The sequence below is a fragment of the Microtus oregoni genome, unplaced genomic scaffold (genome assembly GCF_018167655.1).
Source record: "Microtus oregoni isolate MIOR12 unplaced genomic scaffold, Mior012 000015F_ref0000493, whole genome shotgun sequence".
NCBI lineage: Eukaryota > Metazoa > Chordata > Mammalia > Rodentia > Cricetidae > Microtus > Microtus oregoni.
Window position 1 is genome coordinate 20,553,685 of NW_024543074.1, and position 25,750 is coordinate 20,579,434.

Consider the following 25,750-nt stretch of genomic DNA (forward strand, 5'->3'; position numbering starts at 1 on the left):
CAAAGCCCAATCAGTTCTCACATTGCCCAGACTCTCAAATGGATCTCTTCTCTGCGTGGAAGTGGCTTTAGCCCTTGGCAAGCTCCTAGAGTCTTTGGAGGTTTTCCTATTGGAAAGGGGCTAAGTGCACATTCCCCCTAAATGTGTCAGGCCCCAGCAGGAATCAACAATGCTGCAATGGAGAACTGCCCACTCTCATCCCTGCTCGTCCTGTTGACTCCCTCCCCGCTTTGAGCCCCGCGCAGACTGTTTCAGGAGCTGCTCATCGTCCTGGCACCGTTGTCCGTTGCCTTTGATGTGGCAGTCCCTGGAAGACTTGTAGTCCCCGTTACACCTGCTTACAGCTCCACTCCAGCTTTGGAGATCAGCAGGTAGAAGCCTGAACGGGGCATGGTAGCCCAGGTAGGTGAACCCTTCCTCCATAAAGTTGAAGCCCAGTGAAGCTCAGATCTCAGCTCTTCACTGCATAGTCAGAGGGCTCTGACATAGGATGAGCCAACAGATCACACACAGGAAGAGAGGACTTTGACGTGTGCAACAGACAGTAGTGTGTTTTGCTCCTATTTATTTGCTGTGTACTCAGGGCATGAGTCAGGTCTAGTGCACGTCCCCCGATCCCAAGGACAAGCTACATCATCATGGGAAAACTGTAAGGGTTGACAGTGTCAGAGGAAAGGCCCCCTGCCCTCAGACTTGGGGGGACTTTGCCTCCCATCCAGGTTTTCGGGTACAGCAATGTAAGATGGAGAAGGAGGAGAGAATAAGATGAGTGGTGCTGGGTGAAGACAGTGCTGTTCTGCATGGCTCCTGGGCCCTGGCTGTGACTACGGGGTGCATGTTACTAGGCCAAGGGCTGCGGGCTGAGGAGGCACACCTCAGTAGGCGTGGTTGGCGACATAGAGTGACTGTGCTGCTGCTCCACCATCTCCACTGCCTTCATACCTGCCCTGGGCTGCAAGCCCATTCATCTGCAAAAGAGAACAGGGACAGGTAAGCAGGCTGAGCCAGACCACAGGCGTGGAACCCTGCCCAGTTTGGGATCTCTGGGTGGGACACACAATCTCTCCCCAGCCATCACCTCTAGCTCCCTACCTCTGCCCGCTTGATAAACTCCTCAGTAGCAGCCCCAGCGTTGTCCCTTTGTCCTCTCCAGGCATTGAGGGCAGATGCCTGCAGGGCACGTCCATAGGAGAAGGTGAGGGCCCAGGGCCGGGGAAGTGGACAGCGATTGATGGCATTGAGGTTGAGGGATGCCTCCTCTTCGCTCTGACCCCCAGACAGGAACGTCACTCCTGGAGAAGACAAACTGACTGGTCACTCTTTTCTCCAGGGCAAAGGATCCCTGCGCCACAGAAAAACCTGAAGTCAGACCTGGAATGATAAGAGCAATTCTGTACCTGGGACGGCTGGGGGCACAGTACGACGCAGGGCAGTGACAGTAGCCATGGCGATCTCTTCTGGGCTATACTTGATAGGACAGGCATGGCCAGGGGTTACCATGTTGGGCTTGAGCAGAGTCCCCTCCAGGTATACATGATGATCACTCAGGGCCTTGTACACAGCAGCGAGGACCTGAGGATCAGAGGTTTATGTGGGGTGGGAGACTACAGGATGTAAGGGTCCCGTCCAGGCTTATTCCCTGAAGCCCTAAGTGAGAGTGTGCCAGGATCTAAGATGCAGGAATGGGGTCCAGGCGCCCCGATGGCTGTCCCTGGTGTGTCTGAGCTCAGCTGAGCATTACCTTCTCTGTAACATACTGGCAACGTTTGAGGTCATGGTCTCCATCAGGCAGGATCTCAGGCTCCACAATAGGCACGATACCATTCTGCAAGCAAGAGCGGAGTAAACTGGGAGAAGCAGAAGATGGGAATCGGGGAAAGCTATGCAAGCATGCTTCCACCCACCCAAACTCCAGCACACACCTGCTGGCAGATGCTGGCATAGCGGGCCAGCACATTGGCATTCTCCAGAATGGCCAGTGCTGAGGGTGTGCGATCACTGATCTTCAGTACACAGCGCCACTTGGCAAAATCAGCACCATCTTTCTTATACTGAGCACAGCGTTCCAAGAGTCCATCCAGCCCTGAAGACACAGTACCAGCTTCATCACCCTGCCCCTGTCTTGCCAACATTAACCATATCATACCTCTGTGGACTTCACACCCACCCACCACATACCTTGAGTGGTGGTTTCCGCATCAGTCCCGGCAAGAGGCACTACACCCTTGTCAACCTGCAAGGAAAAGTAAGTTGAAGGCTAGCCTCGCCACCCCTCCTACAGACACCAGTTTTCACACCCAGCTCCCACGCGGGGCCAGGGGCTATATACCTTGATGCCTACAAGAATGCCCTTATCCTGGATGGTCCGGACAAAGGGAACACCATTGTCATCTTTCTGGTAGAGTGTCTCATGGAAGAAGATAACGCCACCAATACACTTTTTCACACGGTCATCAGCGCTGAACAGGACCTGGCGGTACAGCCGGCGATTCTCCTCAGTGTTCTCTACCCCAATTTGGCTCAGCCTTTTAGCCATGCTTCCTAAAAGCAAGCAAAGGGAGACAGCCTTGTTCTTTGGCTAGAACTCCTTGGCAACCACTCCTCAACTCTGCCCACAGGCTCTCACTTACCTACGGACTCATCTGCAGCCAAAATGCCTTTTCCTGGGGCCACAATCCGTAAGGCAATATCGGACAGCTCCTTCTTCTGCTCAACAGAAAGGGCTGGGTACGAGTGGGGCATGGTGACAGCTGTCCGGAATAGAAACAAGATAGAAAAGCTAGATCCCAACTACTAATTCCTCTGCTTCCCCTCATGACCAAACAGGCCAAATGTCCTGCTCAGTGGGGCCGGGAGCTGAACAGCAGTCCTTGGCCTGAGTCCTGGGCATCAAAGTGGCACCAATCTCTTTGACAGCTGACAGGGTTAGGGCCCTAGTTCCCACATCTCCTTTTGTCCCTGGTGGGCACCCTTCCCAGCTCCAGGAGAGATGCAGGATGGGGGATAGGGAGGTGGCAAGCCTGAAGCTATAGGTCTTCCTGGAAACTGCTGCCCAGATGAGAATGCCAACCCTCCTTTCACGGCCCCTGGCCCCTTCTTGAGGGACATATAAGACCTGCCCTTCCTGCTTTCCCTTTCTTTCTTCAAAAGGGCCCCTAAGAAAAAACAAAAACCCATTTTCTCAAGATTTGTGAGTAAGACATTTAATCCACATGATCCTCACATCTAGAGGAAGGCAGGAGACAGGGTGAAGAGAAGCGGTGGTACAGATACCAGCCCGGCCTCCCATGACCTCTTCTGTTCCATACTGCAAACCTGACTGCCTACTCTGCATACCTATGGTGGAGATCAGACCCAGAGCACTGCAAGTATGGCAGGATGGGGCCAACAGGCTAGCTAGATTTACATGAGAGGACAAGAAAGAGACACCATCAGGTCATCTCCAGCACCCAGGAGCATTCCCCAGTGTGCAAGGAGGTACAGGAAATAGGGAGGCCTGGCTCCCCACAGCTCAGACTCCTAGGGGATCCAGAGGCAAAGGATTAAGGTTGAGAGAGTGGAGGGGGAAAGAGGGAGCCTTGGGGTAAGGTGGGACAGGTGGTGGTGATCAGACTAACCCGTCCTGATGCTCTTCCTGGGCCTATAGCCTACACCTGGGGACTAGCCGTGAAGGAGCAGAACTGGACTGAGATTAAAATGCCCTGGATGGGCTGGGTGGTGGTGGCGCAGTCTTTAACCCCAGCACTTGGGAGGCAGAGGCAGGCAGATCTCTGAGTTTGAGGCCAGCCTGGTCTACAGAGCTAGTTCCAGGACAGTCAGGGCTGTTACACAGAGAAACCCTGTCTTGAAAAATCAAAAAAAGAAAGAAGAAGAAGAAAAAAAGCCTTGGATGAGAGAGGCTAACCTAGTGAAAAAGTCCTGGAGGCTGAGTAAGAACGACTTGGAACTGGAAAAGCTGAGTTCTAGTTAGGAGAGCTAGGGAAAAAAGGGGTTAGCAGGGTTTTCCCGAGCCACAGGGTTTCAAGCATACAGAAAGCAGAGATGTGAGGCTAGACGGAGTTGAAAAGGTGGACCAGGGCCCCAGGGAGCAAAGCAAGGACAGCAGCGAAGAGTCAAGGAGAAGAAACAGGGATGCTGAGCATCTCTGCCTCGCCTGGGACCTTACCTGTACCAGTCAGCCGCAGGAGACACAGGTACAGCTCACTTCGGGTCTGGTTAGCAACAGACTGTAGCTCAGTCCAAATTGGAGTAAATAAGGCAGCAGATGCCGCAGAGCTACGTGACTCCGTGGGGGCGGGACAAACACCTCCCGCACTGGCCCCGCCCTCTCCCCAGGACTGGTCTGGGGTAAGGCCACGCCTTCAGAGGTGGAGCAGTGAGGTGGAGTGACTCCTCCGCAGGGTCCCCAAGGTTGTTAAAGACGATGCCCCTCCCACATCATGGGGCCCCCTGCCGCCGGAACCGTAGAGGAATGAGATGGACCTTGTGTTTGTCTCTGCCGCGAATCCATGTTTTGCTGTGCTAGGCATTATGCTGAATGTTGGGGATTAAGCCCCGTCTAGAGAAGAGTCGTGGAAGCAATCAGCAGGTGGGAGGTGGCACGGATGCCCATCTACCAGGGTGCCCCAGTTCGAGGCATGGAATAATGAAATGGAGTTCCTGTTCTCTGGCCCACATTTACCAGTGCCTACCCCCTGGGGGTTGGTGAAAGCAAGTGAATGGAGTCTTTTCTGTTCCCCCTAGGCAGGGATCCAGGGAACAGGCAGTCCATTGCCCATTATTTGTGGAAGCAAGAGACTCAAGCAAAAAAAAGCAGACAGCCCTGGCTTTAGCCTCAAGAGGAGGTGGTGAGGGTGTGAAGGGTACCCAGGCTGGAGGGCTGAGCTGCCTCCCTGACTTCATCTGCCCACTCCTACCTCAAAAATAAGATACAGTGGACTTAAGGAGTACATTAAATATACTTTATTTAAATAGCATAAAACACAGTTGGCTCTATCCCAGTTAGTCCTATTACCGGGGGTAAGGGACCCTGAAGGAAAAGGGAACCAAGTGGAGTCCAGCTTTCGATTTCTTTGACAGGTTGCCGGCGCTAGTCTCAAACTCCTGAGAGTAAACAATCCTCCTGCCTCGGCCTCTGGAAGTACAGGTGCACAGACAGCCCACTCTTTCCGTTCGTTAGCTCAGAAACTCCAGCAATCCTTGCAGCTCCTTGCAGCTCTTCACTACTTCGGGGACAGACAGCAGAGTCTGGGAAGAGGCAAAGAAAGTGGCTGTGAATCACAGTGCTGAGGCCAAAGCTCTGGCCTGTGAGGCGGAAGAGAGAAACCCACTGGAAGAGCTGTGCTCCTCAGTACTCCTGAGGCCAGATCCCGGTACCTCCCTCATTTTTACCTCGTAAATATGCTGAATGGTGTCATCAAGTTTCTTTAACTCAGTGTCAGAGCGCCGAAGGTTCTCCTCAAGGATGTTCCTCTAAAATGCAAACAGGCTTCATAAACCCTACACGTAAAGACCACAGCTAGAGAAGACACAGGCAATATGGCAGGGCGCTTGCTTGTGGTGGAAGGAAACAATTCCTTACATGGCTCTGGTACTTGACCATCAGTTTTGCTTTCTCATTTTTCATCTCGAGGAACATGACCCTCAGCTTGTCCACCTATAAATATGTCCAGATTAATAGGGGCACAGCCTGGTGCCCCCATGAGGTGCCCAGATCCTTTGTTAACCCCAAATTACTTCCTGTGAGAGAGACACTTTCTCCTGGATCCAGTTAGTAGCTATCAGCTGACAGCTAGGGTCTAGCTGGCCCTCCAGGGCTTCCTGGAGCACTTTATTCTCTGTCTCTGCATGCCGCAGTGAATGTGTGAGCTCAGTCACCTCCTTCCTGAGACTCTGGGAACAAGAGCAGAGGTAACCCAGCAGCACCCAGGGCCTTTCTCTCCCTATCCCATCAGGCAGGAGAAGCACAGGCCCCACACAACGTCACGAGACACATACTATGAGCTCACTACTCTTGTCTATCTGCCCGAGGATCTTCTCGCTCTGCTTCTGTATCAATTCCTGGAGCTCCTTTTCATTCTGTGAAGAAAAAAAGAGAGGAGAGAAAACACTGAGGAAAGGCTACCTTCTTTTACAGTCCTTGCCAGACGGCAGGACAGCATCCCTGAGCTGTGCTCAGCCCTGGGGACTAGTTCATCAGTCCACTTTTTCTTCAGGGCCAAGAAGCAAGGCAGGCACATCTTGGTTCCAGTTCTGCTTCAGTTCCAGGCTTCCCTGCTGGGTCTGCTTGAACGTGACAGGTCAGCCAAAGTCTCAGATATCAAATGTCTGGCCCCAAAAGGGCAAAACTAGGGCAGTAGCTGGAAAAGCCCTACTACCTAGATTCCTAGAGAGTGGCTCCCAGTGGGCCAATGGAGCCGCCCCAGTTCTTCGTCGCCCCACTTTAAGGTCCCTCCGTCACCTTGTAGCACAAGCACAAGGTCTGGTTCAGCTTCTCTATGTCTGCATCCTTTGCCTTCTGGGCTTCCTGGTGCTCTTCTTCTTGGTCCTGCAGTCTGGTCTGCAGTTCACAGCTACGGAAGGGAAGTGGGCATCATTCCTGCACCCTGCCATCAGCACGAGGTCTCATAGCCCCATCATTAACACCACTCACATTTTTCTCTGCAGGGCCCCAACGGCTTCTTCTCTAGACTCCTGCAGCAGAGAACACAGGCTCTGAAGCTCCAGTAACGTAGTACTCATCTCTGCCAGGCTCTTCTCCAGGTCTGGGGTCTCTGAAAGAGAAAGTCCTAGATAGAGGTGCAGCCCTTCTGCCTAGGACGGGGTACACAACCACTGTTTCCACAACTTCATGTTCCTACCCACAGGGTTTCAGTATCCAGAACACTACAGATCCCAAAAGACAGAAATAAAACAAGCCCAAGTAGAATCGAGGTTTTTAGAGCAAAGCACTTCTCTCTGCTTTCGTCTCTGCTCATCACTACCACACTTGGAGAAAGGAGGCATGGTCCCTGGAGCCCGTGCTAACCTGTAGGCTGGGGGGACATGGCCGATGCTACTCGGGTGAAAGCACTCTTATCACTTCCAAGCAATGGCACGGGAACCGGTTCTGGCTCTAAAGTAAAAATAAAGCAGGAATGTTCAGCAACCTAGAAATTCAAGGCCACCCTGAGCTACATGAGACACTGTCTCTAAAAAACAAACAACAAAAAAATATGGAGCATAGAGAGGGTCTCTCTGGTGACCCAACCAGGGGACTGCAGCAGTGGTCATGGTCAAACAAGTCTAGTGGCATGCATCTGTGCCAGCTGAATCCCAAGGTCTTCACCTTCATCTGCCACTGCTGTCAGGATGTTGTCTGAAATGGTACTGTCACTGGGTAGAGGGTGTTCCTGGGCTGGAGCACAGCCTGTGCTGGGTAGAATGACCTCTGATTCAGCCTAAGGACAAAGGAGAAAAACAAAATCAGCTGTTGAGTTGTACCTAGGGTGATTTCCTGAGCTCTGAGAAGCTCCTACCCTTCCAGAGCGAGCTTCCACTCCACCTTCCGAAGGTCCTACCTCCGGCTTCTCACAGTGCCTTTCCCCCGAACGTGCTAAAGCAACATTTAGAATGAAAATCAAAACCTTACATCTTTTAGCCCCGACTGTCCCTTCACTTATATATGGGGGAGGAAGGCCTGCCCTTCATCCTTACCTGTGATTCTCACTACCCACGACTTGGCAGCCAACACTGTCATTAGTTCACCACTGGTATCCTTACTCTCTTTTTTCAATGTTCTCTTTTAAAAATACTTTTATTGTTATTTATGTATGTATATATGTATCTGTCTGTATGAGTGAGGGCAGATGGATGTCAGATCCCCTGGAGATGGAGTTACAGTCAGTTGTGAGCTGCCAGGTGTGGGTGCTGGGAATTGAAATTCAGGTCCTATGAGGTCTTAACCATCTCCCCAGGCCTGGCATCATTTACTTTCAAATACAGCAGGTACTTCCCAAATCTACTTACCGGGCCTGTTTGATACTGACGATCAGGCACTTAGGAAACTTTTTCTCCTGGATCATGACCTTGGATTATGACCTTCCTTCACAGATAGGCCTTTCTTCAACTCACAGTCTTTCCCTAACTCTTGGCCCTTTTTTGACTCTGCTTCCACCCCAAGTGCTTTACTTGTAGAACTCTACAAAACCCCCACTTCAGATCGTCATTTCCACATGGACGACTCTTCAATCCCTTTCACTTAACTGGATTTTTCCCCAGTCTCTGTGCCCAAAGAAAACCACTGACGATCTACCAGAATGTCCCACACTGAAAACTAGTGTGTATAAAGCTAAGTTCACTATTTTCTCTATTTCACTCTCATCGCTGTTCTAGATCCTAACAGGCAGCGGACTGTAGCCTGCCAACTGCTCTCAGTGCTTCAGGACATACGGTTTCCCTCAGTACTGTCAGTGGCTACTCCTGAGCTGCAAGGCAAAGCTGAATAATTGAGACAGAGCCAGATGGCCCACAAGGCTAGACATTTGTGATATATGATATGGCCCCTGGATGGGAAAAGTACGCCAGGTCCAGATCTAGACACCAGGGTCACTTTCTGATGATTTTATGATCACTGGTCACTATTCTGCTTCTACATCTGCCACCAAGTTCAGTTATTTACAAATCCTATATTTTTCATTTTCCCTCTTTTGATGTGTGTATATGTGGTGTGCATGTATGTATGTGTGTATGTATGTGTGTCTCTTCATATGTGTATGTGTAGACCTAAAGTTGATGTTAGGAATTTTTTTTTTTTTTTTTTTTTGAGACAGGGTTTCTCTGTAACTTTGGAGCCTGTCCTGGCACTCGCTCTGTAGACCAGGCTGGCCTCGAACTCAGAGAGATCCGCCTGCCCCTGCCTCCCAAGTGCTGGGATTAAAGGCGTGTACCACCACCGCCTGGCAATATTTTTTTTTTAAGACAGTGTTTTTCTGTGTAACAGCTATGGCTGCCCTGGAACTCTTTGTAAACCAGGCTGGCTTCGAACTCACAGAGATCAGCCTGCCTCTGCCTCCTGAGTGCTAGAATTAAAAGCTTACGCCACCAATGACCAATGATTTTTATGTATGTATTTATTTATTGTGATTTTGAGGCAGGGGCTCTCTACATAGCCCTGGATCACTGGACTAAAGGTGCATGCCACCACCACCCAGCTGTGTATAAATTTCTACATATAGGGTTTTTTGTTTTGGTTTGTTTTTTTGTTTTTCGAGACAGGGTTTCTCTGTAGCTTTGGAGCCTGTCCTGAAACTAGCTCTTGCAGGCCAGGCTGACCTCGAACTCACAGAGATCCATCTCCCTCTGCTTCCCAAGTGCTGCGATTAAAGGCGTGCGCCACCACTGCCCAGCTTTTACATATAGTTTTCATGTTTCCTCTGGCTGATGGGCTTTCCTGTATGCCCATCCTTCCCTATAAACTTCTAAACATTGACAGCCAAGGTCAGTAACTTGCTTTGAGAAGACATCCTAATTCTCAAAGGTAAAAATGACCAATCATGTCAGATCATAATCTTAAGTCACAATGGCAACTTTATATCTGTCTGTCTTCCCTGCGATTTACTGCAGAACTTCTAACATTTTATGTGTTCAGCCCCCAGTTGGAGAAGAGGATCTTGGTTGTACCTCTAACTGTTGAATAAACTAATTAATTCTAAATGTTGAATAATATCAACCACTTCTCCACATACACTGGAGAAGTCAAAAAAAGCAAGGCTAAATTTCTTTTTTTCCTCTATTTTTTTTTTTTGTTTTTTTTCAAGATAAGGTTTCTCAGCTTGGCAGTGGTGGTGCACACCTTTAATCCCTGCACTCGTGAGACAGAGTATCTCTGTGAGTTCGAGGTCAGCCTGGTCTATAGAGCAAGTTCCAAGATAGTCTCCAAAGCTACACAGAGAATAAAATAATAATAATAATAATAATAATAATAATAATAATAAAACAAACCAGAGTTTCTCTGTGTAGCCCTGGCTGTCCTGGAACTCACTCTGTAGACCAGGCTGGCCTTGAACTCAGAGATCCACCTGGCTGTCTCCCAGGAGACACCACTGCCTAATTAAATTTCTTTCTTTAAACACTAATAAGCAAAGAAAATTAATACAAGTGCCTAAGGACAGCAAGTGTGTCAGGAACACAGGAAGATATCACGGAGGTTTTCATAGAAAAGAAGAAAGCATTTCAAACTGAAAACAGGAGAGAGTAGATATGGGTATGGGACTATCTAGAGCGAGGCATGAATGGAATGAGATGTGTGGTGTACGAGCAGCCTACCTGGACCAAAAGGCTTGGAAACTGGAAGGCAGGAGAAGGTGTAACTGGCAGGCTAGAGAGGTCCTGAATGACTTAAAATCATTGATGGTCACAGAATGAAGCAAGACTGGGGTTCTCAACAAGTCTGCTATACAGGTGGGAGAGGTGGTTCAGCAGTTAAGAATGCTTTCTGAAGCTGGGCGGCACTCGGAGGCAGAGGCAGGCGGATCTCTGTGAGTTCAGAGCTAGCCTGGTCTACAGAGCGGGTTCCAGGACAGTCAGGGATACATAGAGAAACCCTGTCTCTAAAATAACAAGCAAACCAAAAGAACACTTCCTGCTCCCATTGAGGGGCCTATCAGTTCCCAGCACCCACATGGGCATTTCACCATAGCTGGTAACTCTAGTTCCTGGGAATCCAACACCCTCTATGGTCTCCACAGCACCTGCACACACGTAGCATATACTCACCTAGTGTACACATATAATCATAAGTAAAAACATAAGAGAATCTTTTTTTAAAAAGGTCAATTTTTATACAAAAGATGTAACTGGTGGACTGGGGAATAGGAAGAAGCTCAGTGTAGAGCGTTTGATGATGCTCAGCAGTAGAGTGCTGTCTGATTTGTGCAGCCCCAAGGCCAGTTCTTAGAACTAAAAATGAAAAAGAGAAAAAGATACAATGGCAGGGAAGAAAACCCACTGTCTTGCCTTGTTCTCCTTCAGCTTTGCCTGTAAGAAGAGGCTGAGACTCTGTAGCTGCTGGGTCAGCAACCTCAGCTCTTGAGAATGCTGGGATGTCTTCTCCAGGGCCTGTTTCTCATGCCTTGCTGTAGTGCTGGCCAGCTCAGCCCTGAAATTCAGGACCCCAAAGGTGAGCAAAGACCACTGACTCTGAGCACTTCTCCCAGATCCTCTTTTTCTAAGAGAGAGGGACTTAACACTCCCATGGTTCTCTTCAGGAAGACTTTGGCTTCTGGAAGCATGGGTGGGAACACAAAAAGGCAGCAGGTTCTTACTTCAGGTTCTGCACAGTGTCCCTGAGGATCTCGCACTGCAGGCTGCGCTCCCGCAGCACGTCTAGTGTGCCTCTCAGCTGACACTCAATCTGGTCCAGCTCCAGGTGAGCAACTTGACTCTCTTGGTCTGCAAACTGGACAGAAGGGAGAAGGAAGGAGAGGAAGGGATAGAAGGAAGAAAAGATGGAGAAAAGGAGGGAAGGAGGAAAGGAAGAAAGAAAAAGAGAAGGATAAAAAGAAGAAAGGGAGGAAGAAGAGGGAAGGATGGAGGAATGGAGGGAAGGAGACAGAAAAGGAGGAGAGGGAACTTTAGAGCATGGACAGAGGCTCTCTCCAGTTCAGTCTTTAACTTCCTTCAACCCCAGCAGGCAAGAGTCACACTCCTGAGGTTTACTCACCCCTTCTCCAAGCTGAACTGCTTACCTCCAGGGTCTCCTTCAGATCCTGCACCTCCTTGGCCAGCACAGCCCGCTGATGCTGCAGCTGTGCTTGTGTGTGTTGTAGTTCCATTTCTTTCTTTTGCCATCTGCCAATAGACCATCTATTAGATCCCATTCAGGCCTTCATCTGGGCCTCTTGCCACAATAACCTGATAGGACTCACTGAGCAGTCTGCTCCTTGTTGCTCTGGGTAAGCTGACACAGCAGCTCATCCTTCGTGGCCAGGTCCTGGACACAGTGGGTATGCTGACTCTGTAGGTCTTTCAGCTGGCTCTCTGTGCTAGTCAGACTCTGCAGCTGAGCCTGGAGCCCTAGATCAAAAGTATCCTGATGATACCATGGGAGCCTAAGTCAGGACCCTACCACAACCACCACACACAGTTTGTCCCAAATCATGTGCTCCATCGAAACCTCCCTACTCTTCTGCCACACGACAAGCAGGCCAACTGTTTATACGCACCTGCACACACAAGTGCGCACACACTCACACACGCACCTGTGGTAAGGTGACTATTTTCCAACTTCAGCTGTTCTATTTGGCCTTTACAATCCTCTAGATGGGCAGAGACTTGTTCAAGCTCCTTCGAAACCTAGAAAAGACAGTTTCCTTCCTACAGTTCCTCCTGAGGCAAGAACTCCAGGACTCAGTCAGTGCAGCTTTTCCTTACAGATAACAGTGCAAACTTCCAGAAGAGCAACACTGCAGAAAATGAAGCTGATCCAGGGAACAAGTAGAGACAAGAAAATTACAGAAGCGAAGGCACTGGGATCAAAGGAAACAACTGAGCTCCTGATGTCTTAAAGCCAAACAAAGTGAAACAGGACCTAAGCAGCCCCACCCCAAGTTACCTGCTTCTTTTCCTCGACTGCAGCATCACGCTCCTGAAGGGCCTGCCAGCTCTTGATTGTGAGCTTCTCTGTGAGTCCTCGAGCTCGACTTAGCAAAGCTGCCCATGTCCCATACTACCAAAGTAATTAGATCAGTAGAGCACACCCGAGGATGGAAAACTGCCTCTGAAGAACTGGTTGTGATGGCCCCAAATACTCACATCCAGTTTGACTGATGTCCAGTCCTGCTGCAAGGCAGAAGTCAGACTCACTGTCTGCTGAGCCAGCTCCTCCTGCTCTGTGTGAAGCTCTGTCTGGAAAGCAACGATTATGGAGGCAGCTAAGTGGGAGTATGGGACCATCTTGTCGGTGTCATCAAGAGCCCCAAGAACAGAAGATGCCCTAAGATTACCAGTTGAGTTGGGAGTAGTGGTACACACCTTTAATCCCAGCACTCAGGAGGCAGAGATAGGCAGACCTCTGTGGGTTCAATGCCAGCCTGGTCTACATAGCAATTTCTCAACTATACAGTGAGGACCTATCTCAGAAAAAAGGAAAAGACAATTACCAGTTGGGTCTGGGCCTCCTGTAGAAGGCCTCTGAATGTCCGCATTGATGTCAAATCCTGTTCCAGTTGGCTGATGCGGTGGCTGGCATGTGCACGGAAAGCCTCCAGTACTGCCTCTGCCTGTTTAGGGCAAAGGTTGCAAAGACTCAGTGTGTAAAAAGAAAACAGCACAGAAGGCCATAAACATAGATACCCCAGCAGCTCTTTTTTTGTTGTTTTTGTTTTGTTTGTTTGTTTGTTTGTTTGTTTTTCAAGACAGGGTTTCTCTGTAACTTTGGAGCCTGTCCTGGAACTAGCTCTGTAGACCAGGCTGACCTCGAACTCACAGAGATCTTCCTGCCTCTGCCTCCCGAGTGCTGGGATAAAAGGCGTGCACCACCACCGCCCAGCACCCCAGCAGCTCTTAACTCCCCAGGTCAGGCAGTTCTACGTCAAGTCACTCCCACAGAACCTTCAAGTGGAGACCTGCATCCAAGACGGGTCTCTGGCCACCTTACCGCATCTTTGCCTTTCAGGGCCATTTCCTCTTTGTGCCTCGCCTCCTCCCTTTCTGTTCTGAGGCTCTGGAGCTTTGCCCTCAGCTTCTTCAGGACATGAGAGGAGGAGGAAATCAGGGTGTCCGCACGCTGAGACTACAGAAGAAGAAGGAGATACTATGTCTTGTGCCTTCTTCTTACTTAAGGTCGACTTCATGATGCTTACCTCCTGACTCACTGTCATCCTGTCTTCTGTCATGTGTGTCAGGGACAGGTGCAGAAAGGATATCAGCTCTCTAGAGACTAGCAGCCATGATTGCTGTGGAAAAGAAGACAGCAAGGTTATATCAAATGTAGTCATTAAGCAAGAAGGGACATTGTAGGAAAAAAAACCATTGACTGTCCCCAGTTCTAAATTCCAAATAGTGAGACATCCCTGAGAAAGGTCTGGGCTGTTCCCTTCACTGCCACTACTATGTATCACCATCTACTAACCACCCAGGACCCACCATTTATCTTCACAAGGGCCCCAGTGGCATAAGCTCAACCAATACTTACCATGACATTCCTGGCTTGCAGCAGGGCCTGTCTAATCTCTTTGCTGTCCTGAAGAAGTTTAGGCGTCTTAGTGACCTAGCCACAGAAATAATGGCACTTTTTAGATGGATAACACACACCAGCAGCCTCTGATGCCCCCTCACGCCAATGACTTTCATATGAGATGAGAAATCAGACTCATAATCAGATGAAGGCAAGTGACAAAGAAAAACCTAGAGGGGGCTGGAGATAATGGCAAGGTGCTTGCCTTGCAAATAGAAGGGCCTAAGTATGACTACTTGGAGTCCAAGTAAAAGGCTGAGTGTGCGGCTAGAGAGATGGCTCAGTGGTTGAGAGCACTTGCTATGCTCTTCTTATGTTCTACCCTTCTTCCAGAAGACACAGGTTCAGTCCTTAGGACCAGCTCTAAAATCAGGTGGCTCAAAACTGCCTGTAACTCCAGACCCAGGCGATCAGATCTCTGGCCTACAAGTGTCTGGCCTCTGCAGATACTTGTAGACATATGGTGTACCGTACATATACTCAAGCAAACACATACACATAAATGATAAGTAAAACTTTTTTTTTTTTTAAGTCAGATGCAAGTCAGGCGGTAGTGGTGTCCCCTTTTAAATCTTTCCGCTGTGTTGTGTACATGATGCAAGTGTGCTCTACCACTAAGTTACGTATCTCCAGTCTGAAAGCAGGCAGCTTTTTAGTGGAAAAAAGGTTATGGAAGGTGGGTTGAAGGGTACAGGGAAGGAGGGAGACAGGGAGAAAGGTCAGGAAAGATCAATCAACAAAAACATTGTTTGAAAATGTTATAATGAAGAAGGATGCCAGGTGGTGGTGGCACATACCTTTAATTCCAGCACTCAGGAGGCAGAGGTGGGCAGAGCTCTGTGAATTTAAGGCCAAACTAGTATACAGAGCAAGTTCCAGGACAGCCAGGGCTATACAGAGAAAAAACCCTGTCTCTTAAAAAAAAAAAGTCATGGGCTGGAGAGATGGCTCAGTGGTTAAGAACATTGCCTGCTCTTCCAAAGGTCCTGAGTTCAATTCCCAGCAACCACATGGTGGCTCACAACCATCTGTAATGAGGTCGGGTGCCCTCTTCTGGCCTTCAGGCATACAGGCAGACAGAATATTGTATATATAATAAATAAATAAATAAATAAATAAATAAATAAATGCCATAATAAAACCAATGTATCTTAACTAAAATATAAAATAAACCAGAGACCAGAAAGATGGCTAAACAATTAAGAAGAAGATAGAGAGGGGTTGAGTCTCTAACACCCACTTAGAGCTTACAACCATCCATCTGGGCATCTGGCACCCTCTTTTGGCCCCGATGGGCACCAGATGCACATGTGGTACATACATGCAGGCAAAACATACACATACAATAAAGATTTTTTTCCTTAATTAAAAAAGGCAGCTTAATTAAAAATGGCTCAGCAGTTACAATTCTGGCTACTTCTCTAGAGGATCCAAGTTTCATTTCCAGCACCCACATTGCGACTCATAATTGTCTATAACTGTAGTTCCAGAGGATCAGATGCCTTCTCCTGGCCTCTTCAGGCACCAGGCACACAAAGGCAAAACCCACACATTAAAAAGAAAAAAAAAAAATCATTACACCATTACAAGTTTACACATGCCACCATGCTAGCTTTTTACCCCGTCTCCTGGGGATGGAGGGCAGGTCTTCAGGCATGCTCCCATGCACTTTACCAACTGACCACTTTCTAACTTCCTCCTTGCAGGGCTAGAAAATGAACTTAGGCCTCATCTATGGTAGGCACCTGCTCTATGACAGGGCTATATCCCAGCCCTCTTTAAATTATTTCTATTTTCTTAATTTTTGATTACATGTATATGTGTGTACCTGTGTGTGTCTGTGCACATGGGTGCAGATACCCAGAGGTCAGAGATATCAGATTTCCCTGGAGCTAGAATTACAGGTGGTTATGAGCTGCCAGATGTAAATTCTGGGAACAGAACTCTGGTCCTCTGAAAGAGCAGAATATGCCCTCAACCACCAAGTCATCTCCAACCCCTATTTTCTTACTTTAGTTGTCTACTTTCTTATGGCAGAAAAAAATCTTAGTAAGAGGCTAGATTTGGTAGCAAACAGACTGTAATCCTAGCCCTAGGGAGGAGGAGGCAGGATGGTCACGAGTTTGCTGCCACTTGGGTTACAAAGCAATATCGTGTTCAAAAAAGAGTGGGAGTTTTCGTTAGCACCCGAAGGAAGACATTATAAGGGCACTGTAGAAGCAGCAGTGCTGAGTCACTGAGCACTGCAGTCTGGCTCTCAGCAGGCGGTCACATTACCCTCGGGTCTCTGCAGTTTACAGCCCCCTTCCCCAGCAAAGCCATCTATCTATGGCATTGTGCAGAAAGGCACAAAGTAACCCCCAAGTCCTGGGCAGGACCACACACACTGCTCCAAGCTGGGCAGTCAGGCAGGTGATGAGATTAATGTGAAGAGGCAGCCAAGCGGCAAGGACATGCATGGTGATGGCAAATGGCTGAAGGGATGCCATTTCCTTTCTCTGGTTCTGCTTCAGTGGCCTCCCAAAGGACCTGGCAGCTTCAGAGGAAAAGGATAGAAGGCAGATCTGAGGACATGAAATGAGGCCAAGGACAAGGAAAAAGATACAAAGAAATTTCAAGAAAGAAATTGGTCAGCTAGAGAAACAAGGAACCCATGGTTTCCCGGTCTGGGGGGTAAGGTAAAGTTACTTTAACAATACTTGCACGTGAAGGGAGGCTTTGTGGGCACCATCTCTTCCAAGCATCAATCACTGTAGTTACTATAGCCACATCCTGACATCTTCCATTCTTTCCCCAACACTATTCTCTTTCTTCCTAAGTGTGATGTCACAGCTAGCGTCCTCTAGAACAGTGCTCTTTATCAGCAACAACAAAACTAAAACAAAACAAAAGACAGGGTCTTGCATAGCTCAGACTGGCCCTTAGCTCAAGGGCAGCTGAGGCAGACCTTCAACTTCCTATCCTCCTAGTCTTCCTAGTTCCACTTCCCAAGTGCTGGACTTACAGATACACACAATCATGTCCTGCTAGAACACAGGTCTTTAAATTACTTTCCTCTTATTCCCAGAAACCACATCAGCACATCAGACAGCTCACAACCACCTGTAACTCCAGCTCCAAGAGAATCTCTAGCCTCCAAGGGTACCTGCACATGAAAAATAAACCTTAAGGGGAATATATATATATATATATATATATATATATATTTCTTAAGAGAAATAATTTCCTCTCATACCTAAATACCTCCTGTTTTGTTGTTGTTGCTTTTCACAATTTTTTCAGTACCTTTACTTATGTGTGTGTGCACATGTGCAGGTCAGAGGACAACTGGCAGTAGCTGGTTCTGTCTGCCACATGGATCCTGGGGATCAAACTCAGGTCATCAGGCTTATTGCAAGCACCTTTACCCATCATGCTATCTCAACCTTTACCCATCATGCCATCTCAACAGTCCTTTTCTGGCTTTTTTTTTTTTTTTTTAAAAGAAAAAGCCATCTCTCCAGACCCCTTCTCTCAACTCTTTTGTGTGTGGTTTTTCAAGACATGGTTTCTCTGTGTAACAGCCTTGGCTGTCCAGGAACTCTCTCTGTAGCCCAGGCTCTCGAACTCAAGAGATCTACCTGCCTCTATGGATCTGGGTGCTAGAATTAAAGATTGACGATATGTACCACCATGCCCGGCCACCTCTCAATTTCTGAGAGTGTCTCACCCTGAAGTCCAGCCTGGCCTGGAACTCATTAAACACATTAGGCTGCTCTCAAACTTGTGTCAAACCTGGCTCTGCCTCCTGAGTGCTTGGACTGTTCATTGCCATGCCAGCCAGGGTCCCTGTGCAGTCCTACACATGCTCCCTCATATGATTCACGACCATTATCCATTCCAGCAACACCAAAGTCCTTCTGCTAAATAATAGGCCTAACCAAGGCATGTCATCCAAGACTAAGAACTCCTTTGGGGACATATGCCAAAAATCTTAGTAAGCTTTCACCAGAAATGTTTAATAAGGGGCTGGCAAGATGGCCATGCAATCCTGTCAACTCGAGTCCTATTCCCAGAACAAAAACAATGGATGAAGCCGGGCAGTGGTGGCGCACGCCTTTAATCCCAGCACTCGGGAGGCAAAGGCAGGCGGATCTCTGTGAGTTCGAGACCAGCCTGGTCTACAAGAGCTAGTTCCAGGACAGGCTCCAAAACCACAGAGAAACCCTGTCTCGAAAAACCAAAAAAAAAAAAAACAATGGATGAAGAGAATAAATTCCCAAAAGATAGCCTCTGGCCTTCAGGTGCTGTGTCTTGTACCTGTCTGTCCATCCATCTGTCCATCTGTCTGTCTCGTTTCTCTCTCTCTCTCTCTCTGTCTCTCTCTCTCTCTCTGTCTCTCTCTCTCTCTCTCTCACACACACACACACACACACACACAAACACACACACAAGCTTAATTAGCTGGGCATGATGACACAAGCTTGACCATATCCCATCACCTAGGAGACTAGATCACCATGGGTTCTCGGACAGTCTGGGTTACAGTGCCACCTTGCCTCAAAAGCACCAAAAGAAAAAGTTGGTTGAGCTTGGTGGTACATGCTTTTAATTCCAGAACTCAGGAGCAGAGAAAAGCAGATCTCTGTGAGTTCTAGGCCAACCAGGGCAAATGATAGATACTGTTTAAAACTTTTCTTGCTTTGGGCTGAAGATACTGCTCTGGACTTTCCCAGGACACAGAGGTCCTGGGTTCAATTCTGAGCACCATAGAAATAAGTGAGTCCTGGTCAACAAAGCTAGTTCCAGGACAGGCTCCAAAGCTACAGACAGACTGTCTCAAAAAAAAAGGAAAGAAATAAGTAACTCTGTTTACTTGTCCTGCCTTGGGAAAGTCTGGATGCACCAAGTACAGTAAGTACCAAAAGTGTATAGGTATGTCAGACTTTTTTGTTTTTGTTTTTTGTCTTTTGAGACTGGGTTTCTCTGTAGCTTTGGAGCCTGTTCTGGAACTAGCTCTTGTAGACCAGGCTGGTCTCGAACTCACAGAGATCCACCTGCCTCTACCTCCTGAGTGCTGGGATTAAAGACGTGTGCCACCACTGCCCGGCTTTTTTTTTTTTTTTTAAGTATGTCCAGATCTTCTTCTTCTTCTTCTGTATATAGCCCTGGCTAACCTGGAACTTGCTCTGTGGACCATGTTGGCTTCAAACTCAGAGATCAGCTGACTGTTGGAATTAAAGGCATAGGCCACCACCATCTGACAATCTTCAACTTTTTTTTTAATGTTCTTTTTTCAAGATAAGTTTTCTCTGTGTAACCTTGGCTGTTCTGAAACTCAACTCTGTAGACCAACCTGGCCTCAAACTCATGGAGATTCATCTGCCTCTGCTTCCCAAGTGCTGGAATTAAAGATGTGGACCACCACTGTCCAGCCTTCAACTTAAAAAATAAATAAATAGGGGGCTGGAGAGATGGCTCAGTGGTTAAGAGCATTGCCTGCTTTTCCAAAGGTCCTGAGTTCAATTCCCGGCAACCACATGGTGGCTCACAACCATCTGTAAAGAGGTCTAGTGCCCTCCTCTGGCCTGCAGGGATACACACAGACAGAATATTATATATATAATAAATAAATAAATATTTAAAAAAATAAATAAATAAATAAATAAAAATAAAAAGACAGGCTAACCCCAAACTCTATAGCCCAGGCTGGCCTTGAATTTTAGTTCATTTTTAGGTCATCTTGCCTTAGCCTCCCAAAACTTGGTATTATATGCATGCCTGGCTCAAGTTCCCAGTTTTTGCACATAGTCTAAGGCTGACTGAGTCTGTAGCCATGGCATCCTTTTTTCCCTCGGGCAGCCTCTCAGCTTACTTTCTAAGGCAGAGGGGCCACTGGGATCCTCCGAGCTCTCAGTCAGAAGATCGTACCTCACTCGGAGCGCAGTCAGTCTGTGTGCTACTGTCTTGAGAGTCCTGGTGAGGGAGAGGGAGCTGCCTCTTCCAGGCTTGTAGCTGGTGAGAAAGAACTTCCAGCATAACAAGGGAGTTCAACAGGTTTTCTTCCAGGTCGTGTCGGGACAAGGCAGTCAGATCCAGAGGACCGCAGCTACCCCAGGAAAGCGGAAAAGAGGACAGGAAGGAGAGAGATGTGAGTGGCAGGTCTAGGGATCAGTGCTCCAGAGGCGCAGGTCTGGAGGGGACACTTACCCCAAGAGGAGGCGCTCTGTCTCTGAAGCACTGTGCTTGGTGCCTGCTTCTGCTGGTGCTGGAGGAGTAAAAGAAGTTCCCACAGAACAGGTGGAGAGGGGTGTATTGCCAACGGCTGCATCCTGAAGCACAGCGGGAAAGGATAGCCTCTGGCGGAGATTCTGTAGCATGACTGACGTATTCACACCATTTTCTAGCCAGGCCAGTGGGGACATCCAAGTCTCTGAATCTAAGCCAGAAATCCTACTAGCATCTTCTCTAGTTGGGCCTGGAGCTTCCTGGGGTCCCATTTCCACTAGACTTGATGTCAGAGATACAGATGGGACGTCTTCTGCATTTGCAGCCAGTGCTTGATGTCCCGATTCAACCTCCTCAGGGAATGTGGGAAAGCTTGTTTCCTGTATAACTCTGTACTCAACAGTTTCCTCCCCTGGATCTACGTGATCAACGGGTAAATCTTCAGTCAAGGCCACAGAGAAAGTCAAGACATTTTCAGAAGGTACTAAGTGCTCAGTTGCAGCTTCAGTGTTAACGCCTTGTAGGTTTTCTTCAGAGCAGTGGAACTGTTCAGAACAGGGTTCTGGTGGATATTCTGGGAGGTGAGACGGAGGGTCCTGAGATGTAGGCTGCTCAGGTCTAACAGAAACAACTTCTGTAAAGCTGTCTTCCATACAGGGCACCACCTCCTTCTCCACCAGATCCTCCAGCCCCGAAGACTCCTTTAGAGAGCTGCTGTTTATCTCTGCTCTGGTATCTAAGGGGGCCTCAAGCATCAGGTCTTGCTGCTGCCCTAGCGGGAAGGGTAGAAGAACCATGGTCTCAATTAGACTTTCATCCATTGGTTCTACTACAAAGTCATCCATTGTGTCTGCTGCTTTCTCTGATGTACCAAGAGGAAAGGCGCTCTCGGGAGGTGGGTCAGATTCTCGCTGACAAGCTTCTGTGGACTTTGAAGGACTGGCCTGTTCTGAAAGGCAGTTGTTCTCAAGACTGATAAAATCCACTGGAGATAAGTTGCTGTTCCTTTCCTGCCAAAACAAAAACAGTTGTCTAAGGCAGTCAATTTAGTCTTCAACATATGACCGTGGGCACATCATCATATCCAAACTCAGAAAAAGCAAAGAGTCCTCTTATTATCTCTTCTGAGGTAAGAAGCTAGCCAATCCTGGCCGGTTACTACGCAGAACCAACAGTAGGGAAAGAAAACTAGGAAGCCACTTGGACCCTTAATGCATCCCACATATAAATGAGGATCCAGCTGTTAGCATAAACACTCCTAGCATATCTGTTCATATCAGCGGGAGATTTTAGCTCGAATATGACTTTGCCATATCTTTTTCTAATTCCAACCTACATCTAAGAGCTACGTAAGAGGGCTAGTACAGGGGTGCGCTATGTTTCAAGTGCTGTCAGAATCTAGAGTTACTATACGCAGAATAGATAAAGCTTTTTTTAAAATATTTATTTATTATGTGTACAGTATTCTGCCTGCAGCACCAGAAGAGGGCCCCAGATCTCACTACAGATGGTTGGGAGTCCCCTTGTGGTTGCTAGAAATTGAACTCAGGACCTTTGGAAGAGCAGTCAGTGCTCTTAACCTCTGAGCCATCTCTCCAGCCCTAGATAAAGCTTTTTTCTTTTTGTTTCCTTGTTGTTGTTGTTGTTGTTTTATTGAGATGGGGTTTCTCTGTAACATTGCTGCCTATCCTAGAACTTGCTCTCTAGACCAGGCTGGCCTCGAACTCAGAGACCCACCTGCCTCTGCCTACCAAGGTCTGGGATTAAAGGTGTGCACAACTACTGCCTGTCTTAGACTAGATAAAGTTTTTTGTTTTTTTCGAGACAAGGTTTCTCTCTCTTTTTTTTTTTTGTTTTTTTTCGAGACAGGGTTTCTGTAGCTTTGGAGCCTGTCCTGGAACTAGCTCTTGTAGACCAGGCTGGTCTCGAACTCAAAGAGATCCGCCTGCCTCTGCCTCCCGAGTGCTGGGATTAAAGGCGTGCGCCACCACCGCCCGGCTGAGACAAGGTTTCTCTATAGCTTTGGAGCCTGTCCCGGAACTAGTTCTTGTAGACCAGGCTGATGATTTCGAACTCACAGAGATCTGCCTGCCTCTACCTCCACCGCCCGGCAAGGTAAATAAAGTTAATGAAATAGGGTTGGAGATACACAGTTCAGTAATAGTGTTTGCCTAGCAAGCACAAGGACCGAGGTTCAATACCCAGCACCATGAAATAAAATAACAAAGTCATGGTCCAAGAGGTGGGGGTGGAGAGTAGACGTTCATATTTCAAAAGAATAAGAAGCTTTATGGTTCCCATTAAGAGAAAGACAAATGGATAGCAATTCTTCAGGACAATTTCCCCAGGCAAGTAAGTTCTTCAAAATGCCTTTAGAGAACCCTAGGGGTACCAGGCAGTGGTGGCGCTGGCCTTTAATCCCAGCACTTGGGAGGCAGAGGCAGGCGGATCTCTGAATCCCAGGACAAGTTAATCTACTGAGGTGAGTACCAGGAATACACAGAGAAATTCTGTCTCAAACAACAGCAACACTCGGGAGGCAGAGGTAGGCGGATCTCTGTGAGTTCGAGACCAGCCTGGTCTACAAGAGCTAGTTCCAGGACAGGCTCCAAAACCACAGAGAAACCCTGTCTCGAAAAAACAAAAAAACAAAAAAAACAAAAAAAAACAAAAAAAATCAAACAACAGCAACAATAGAAAAGACTTGACAAAAATACAGCTCGGTAAAGGTAATCATGCAAGGTAATACTTAAAGTATTGGACCCAGGAAAATTCTGATTACTTCATAGGATACTGTCTCACTCTCCATAAATGAGCTTCATAAATGAGCCAGTGTAAGTATTTCTTGGGAATTTGGTAAAGGTCAACCCAACAGCTAAATAGAGATGCAGGTACTCAGTGGATTCGTTTTAACTACCCCGGGGCACCTCTCTGTTGGCCTGAATAGCTGTAAATGGAAGTCATGGAAGTAGAAGGCTTCATTATCGCTTTTAATTACGTTCCAGCCCTGGCCCTCTGTTCCTCTGAGCACTCGGCCTGGGCAAACAGCCCAGTTGAGAAGCTACCTGGGCGAATCTCACCTTCAGCTCCAGCTTGCGCAGGTATGGGGTCAACGAGGAGAACATCGGCGGCCTTTTCTCTGAATTGGTGAGGGCCCCGGGCTGCAGTTTCAGCTCTCGGAGAGGAGTTCTCATAGCTGGTTTTCCCTGAGAGAGAAAGCGAGTGTGAGGAAACCTGGCTCAAGCAAGCGCGCCCCTCCTCTCTCCGGGAAATGTCCCCCCCCCCCCCCCCCCCCCCCCGCAACCGCCGGGCCGCGGGGCCAACAAAGCATCCCGCTGCCCGGCTCCGATGGACTTCACCGGCGCCACGCCCTGGTACTGCCCTCTCCGCGGGCGTTCTCTCCTCACCGGTTGGGGCGAAGGCGACAAGCCGAGATTCAGTGTCTTAACCCTCCACATCTTCAATTTGATCACTTTTCTGACTAAATCGACTTAGTCACATTGACCCGCCGACGCCGACTCAATTTGAACCCGATACGCGCTTCCGGATTGGCTGTGGGGCCGCAGTACGTCGCGGGGGGGCGGGAACTGCGTTCGCCACGCCCCCAGGTCTCTACGCACTTAATCTAACGCCTGTTCTTAGGCTACTGGCATCAGGGTTGCGTGTCCTCCTGTCAGGGACACCGTGGGCAGCTGGAAAGTCAAGGAATCCTGTTTCAGTAGCTCTTTTCTCTCAGTTACCGAGTGAACGGCACTTCACGCAGGGTTGGGCTGTCCAGGTGTAGATGCCAGATCCATAGGTGCCCCACTTTGGCCTTCAGGTAAATGCCTCTTAAGAATTTTTGGGCCTTTCTTATATCTAACCTTAGAGCCTGCAACAAGATTACTAGAATAACAGCGGACATGTACTGTACACTTATGATGACCGTGGCACTCTTTTAAAGTGCTTGCTATATCATTAACTCATTCATTTTATACATAAAAAAAAATGAGTCAAAGATAATATAATTTGCACAACATACTACGAACACAGGCTTCTGTCTACTGAATCCCTCTGTAGTTAAACAGGGTCTCACTATGCAGCCTTGGCTGGTGTGGAGCTCAAACTCAGAGATGTGCCTGCCTCTGCTTCCTGAGTGCTAGAATTAAAAGTAGGTGGCATTGGGCCTGGCAGTGGTAGCACTTCTTTAATCCCAGCACTTGGGGAGGCAGAGGCAGGTGGATCTCTGTTGAGTTCAAGGCCAGCCTGGTCTACAAGAGCTAGTTCCAGGACAGCTAGGACTGTTACACAGAGAAACCCTGTCTCAAAAAAACAAAACAAAACAAAACAAAAAAAAAACCCAAAAAAGTAGGTGGCATATCAACTGGAATTTATTAATCCATTTTTTATTAATAGCTGCACGTTTTGTTGTTTGAGATTGAACCTCAATACATAGCACAAGGTGGCCTCAAATTTGCTTCTGCCTCCAAATCAAATTTTTGTTTATCTTGTATCAGGGTCTTGCTATATGGGTTAGGCTGGCCCTGAACTCCCCATCATCCTGTCTCAACCTTCCAATTGGCTGGGACCACAAAGCCTAAAAAAGGTGAGAGTATTCAAGTTAATCATTGATGGCACCATGTTGAAGCAGGGTTTTGCCAGCCTCTTCACTAGCTCCAGTCCTGCCTTCAGCCTCTTGAGTGCTGAGAAGTCTTAATTCATGGAGAGAAGGAAGCAAACCAAGAGGAGCTTTTGGTTTTGTTTTAAAACAAGGTTTCGGGGCTGGAGAGATGGCTCAGCGGTTAAGAGCATTGCCTGCTCTTCCAAAGGTCCTGAGTTCAATTCCCAGCAACCACATGGTGGCTCACAACCATCTGTAATGAGGTCTGGTGCCCTCTTCTGGCCTGCAGGCAGACTCAAAAACAGAATATTGTATACATAATAAATAAATATTAAAAAAAAAAAAAAAACAAGGTTTCTTTGTGTAACAGCCCTGGCTGTCCTGGAAACAGGTTGGCCTTGAACTCAGAGATCTACCTGCCTCTGTCTCCCAAATGCTGGGATTAAAAGCACGTGGCACCACTACCTGACTTCTCTCTCTCTCTGAGACAGGGTCTCTCTGTGTAACTCTTTGTTTCACATGCATGCCTGGTGCTATTGGAGGTTACAAGAGGGTGCTGGAGCAAGACAGAGTTACAAGAGGTTGTAAACTGCCTGATGTGGGTACTGGGAACCAAACTCACATCCTTTGAAAGAGTAGCAAGCACTTAGCCACGGAGGTACATTTTTTTATATGGTCAAGACATTTTCTTTTATAGCATTTGGATTCCCATCTAAAGGTATGAGATA

The 25,750-nt window shown here is 48.0% G+C and overlaps 2 protein-coding genes across 2 annotated transcripts; both read right to left on the minus strand.

The window, feature by feature from the left end:
• Window positions 1-548: 548 nt before the first annotated feature.
• Aldoc (aldolase, fructose-bisphosphate C) lies at window positions 549-4,324 on the minus strand. The gene is made up of 9 exons (XM_041664686.1): window positions 4,166-4,324; window positions 2,631-2,750; window positions 2,330-2,541; window positions 2,179-2,233; window positions 1,923-2,083; window positions 1,742-1,825; window positions 1,398-1,572; window positions 1,093-1,292; window positions 549-968 (listed from the first exon to the last, which is right to left on the minus strand). Exons 2-9 carry the CDS (start codon window positions 2,740-2,742, stop codon window positions 876-878), a joined length of 1,092 nt encoding a protein of 363 aa, XP_041520620.1. The 5' UTR covers window positions 2,743-2,750; window positions 4,166-4,324; the 3' UTR covers window positions 549-875.
• Window positions 4,325-4,952: 628 nt separating this feature from the next.
• Spag5 (sperm associated antigen 5) lies at window positions 4,953-24,084 on the minus strand. Its single transcript, XM_041664622.1, has 24 exons — window positions 23,830-24,084; window positions 23,503-23,628; window positions 20,405-21,432; window positions 20,126-20,303; window positions 14,174-14,248; window positions 13,842-13,934; window positions 13,637-13,771; window positions 13,140-13,259; window positions 12,793-12,885; window positions 12,593-12,706; window positions 12,240-12,333; window positions 11,907-12,054; window positions 11,727-11,829; window positions 11,304-11,437; window positions 10,996-11,137; window positions 7,328-7,439; window positions 7,028-7,114; window positions 6,653-6,773; window positions 6,461-6,572; window positions 5,998-6,078; window positions 5,737-5,892; window positions 5,582-5,656; window positions 5,392-5,472; window positions 4,953-5,247 (listed from the first exon to the last, which is right to left on the minus strand). Exons 1-24 carry the CDS (start codon window positions 23,878-23,880, stop codon window positions 5,176-5,178), a joined length of 3,531 nt encoding a protein of 1,176 aa, XP_041520556.1. The 5' UTR covers window positions 23,881-24,084; the 3' UTR covers window positions 4,953-5,175.
• Between the last annotated feature and the right edge of the window lie 1,666 nt (window positions 24,085-25,750).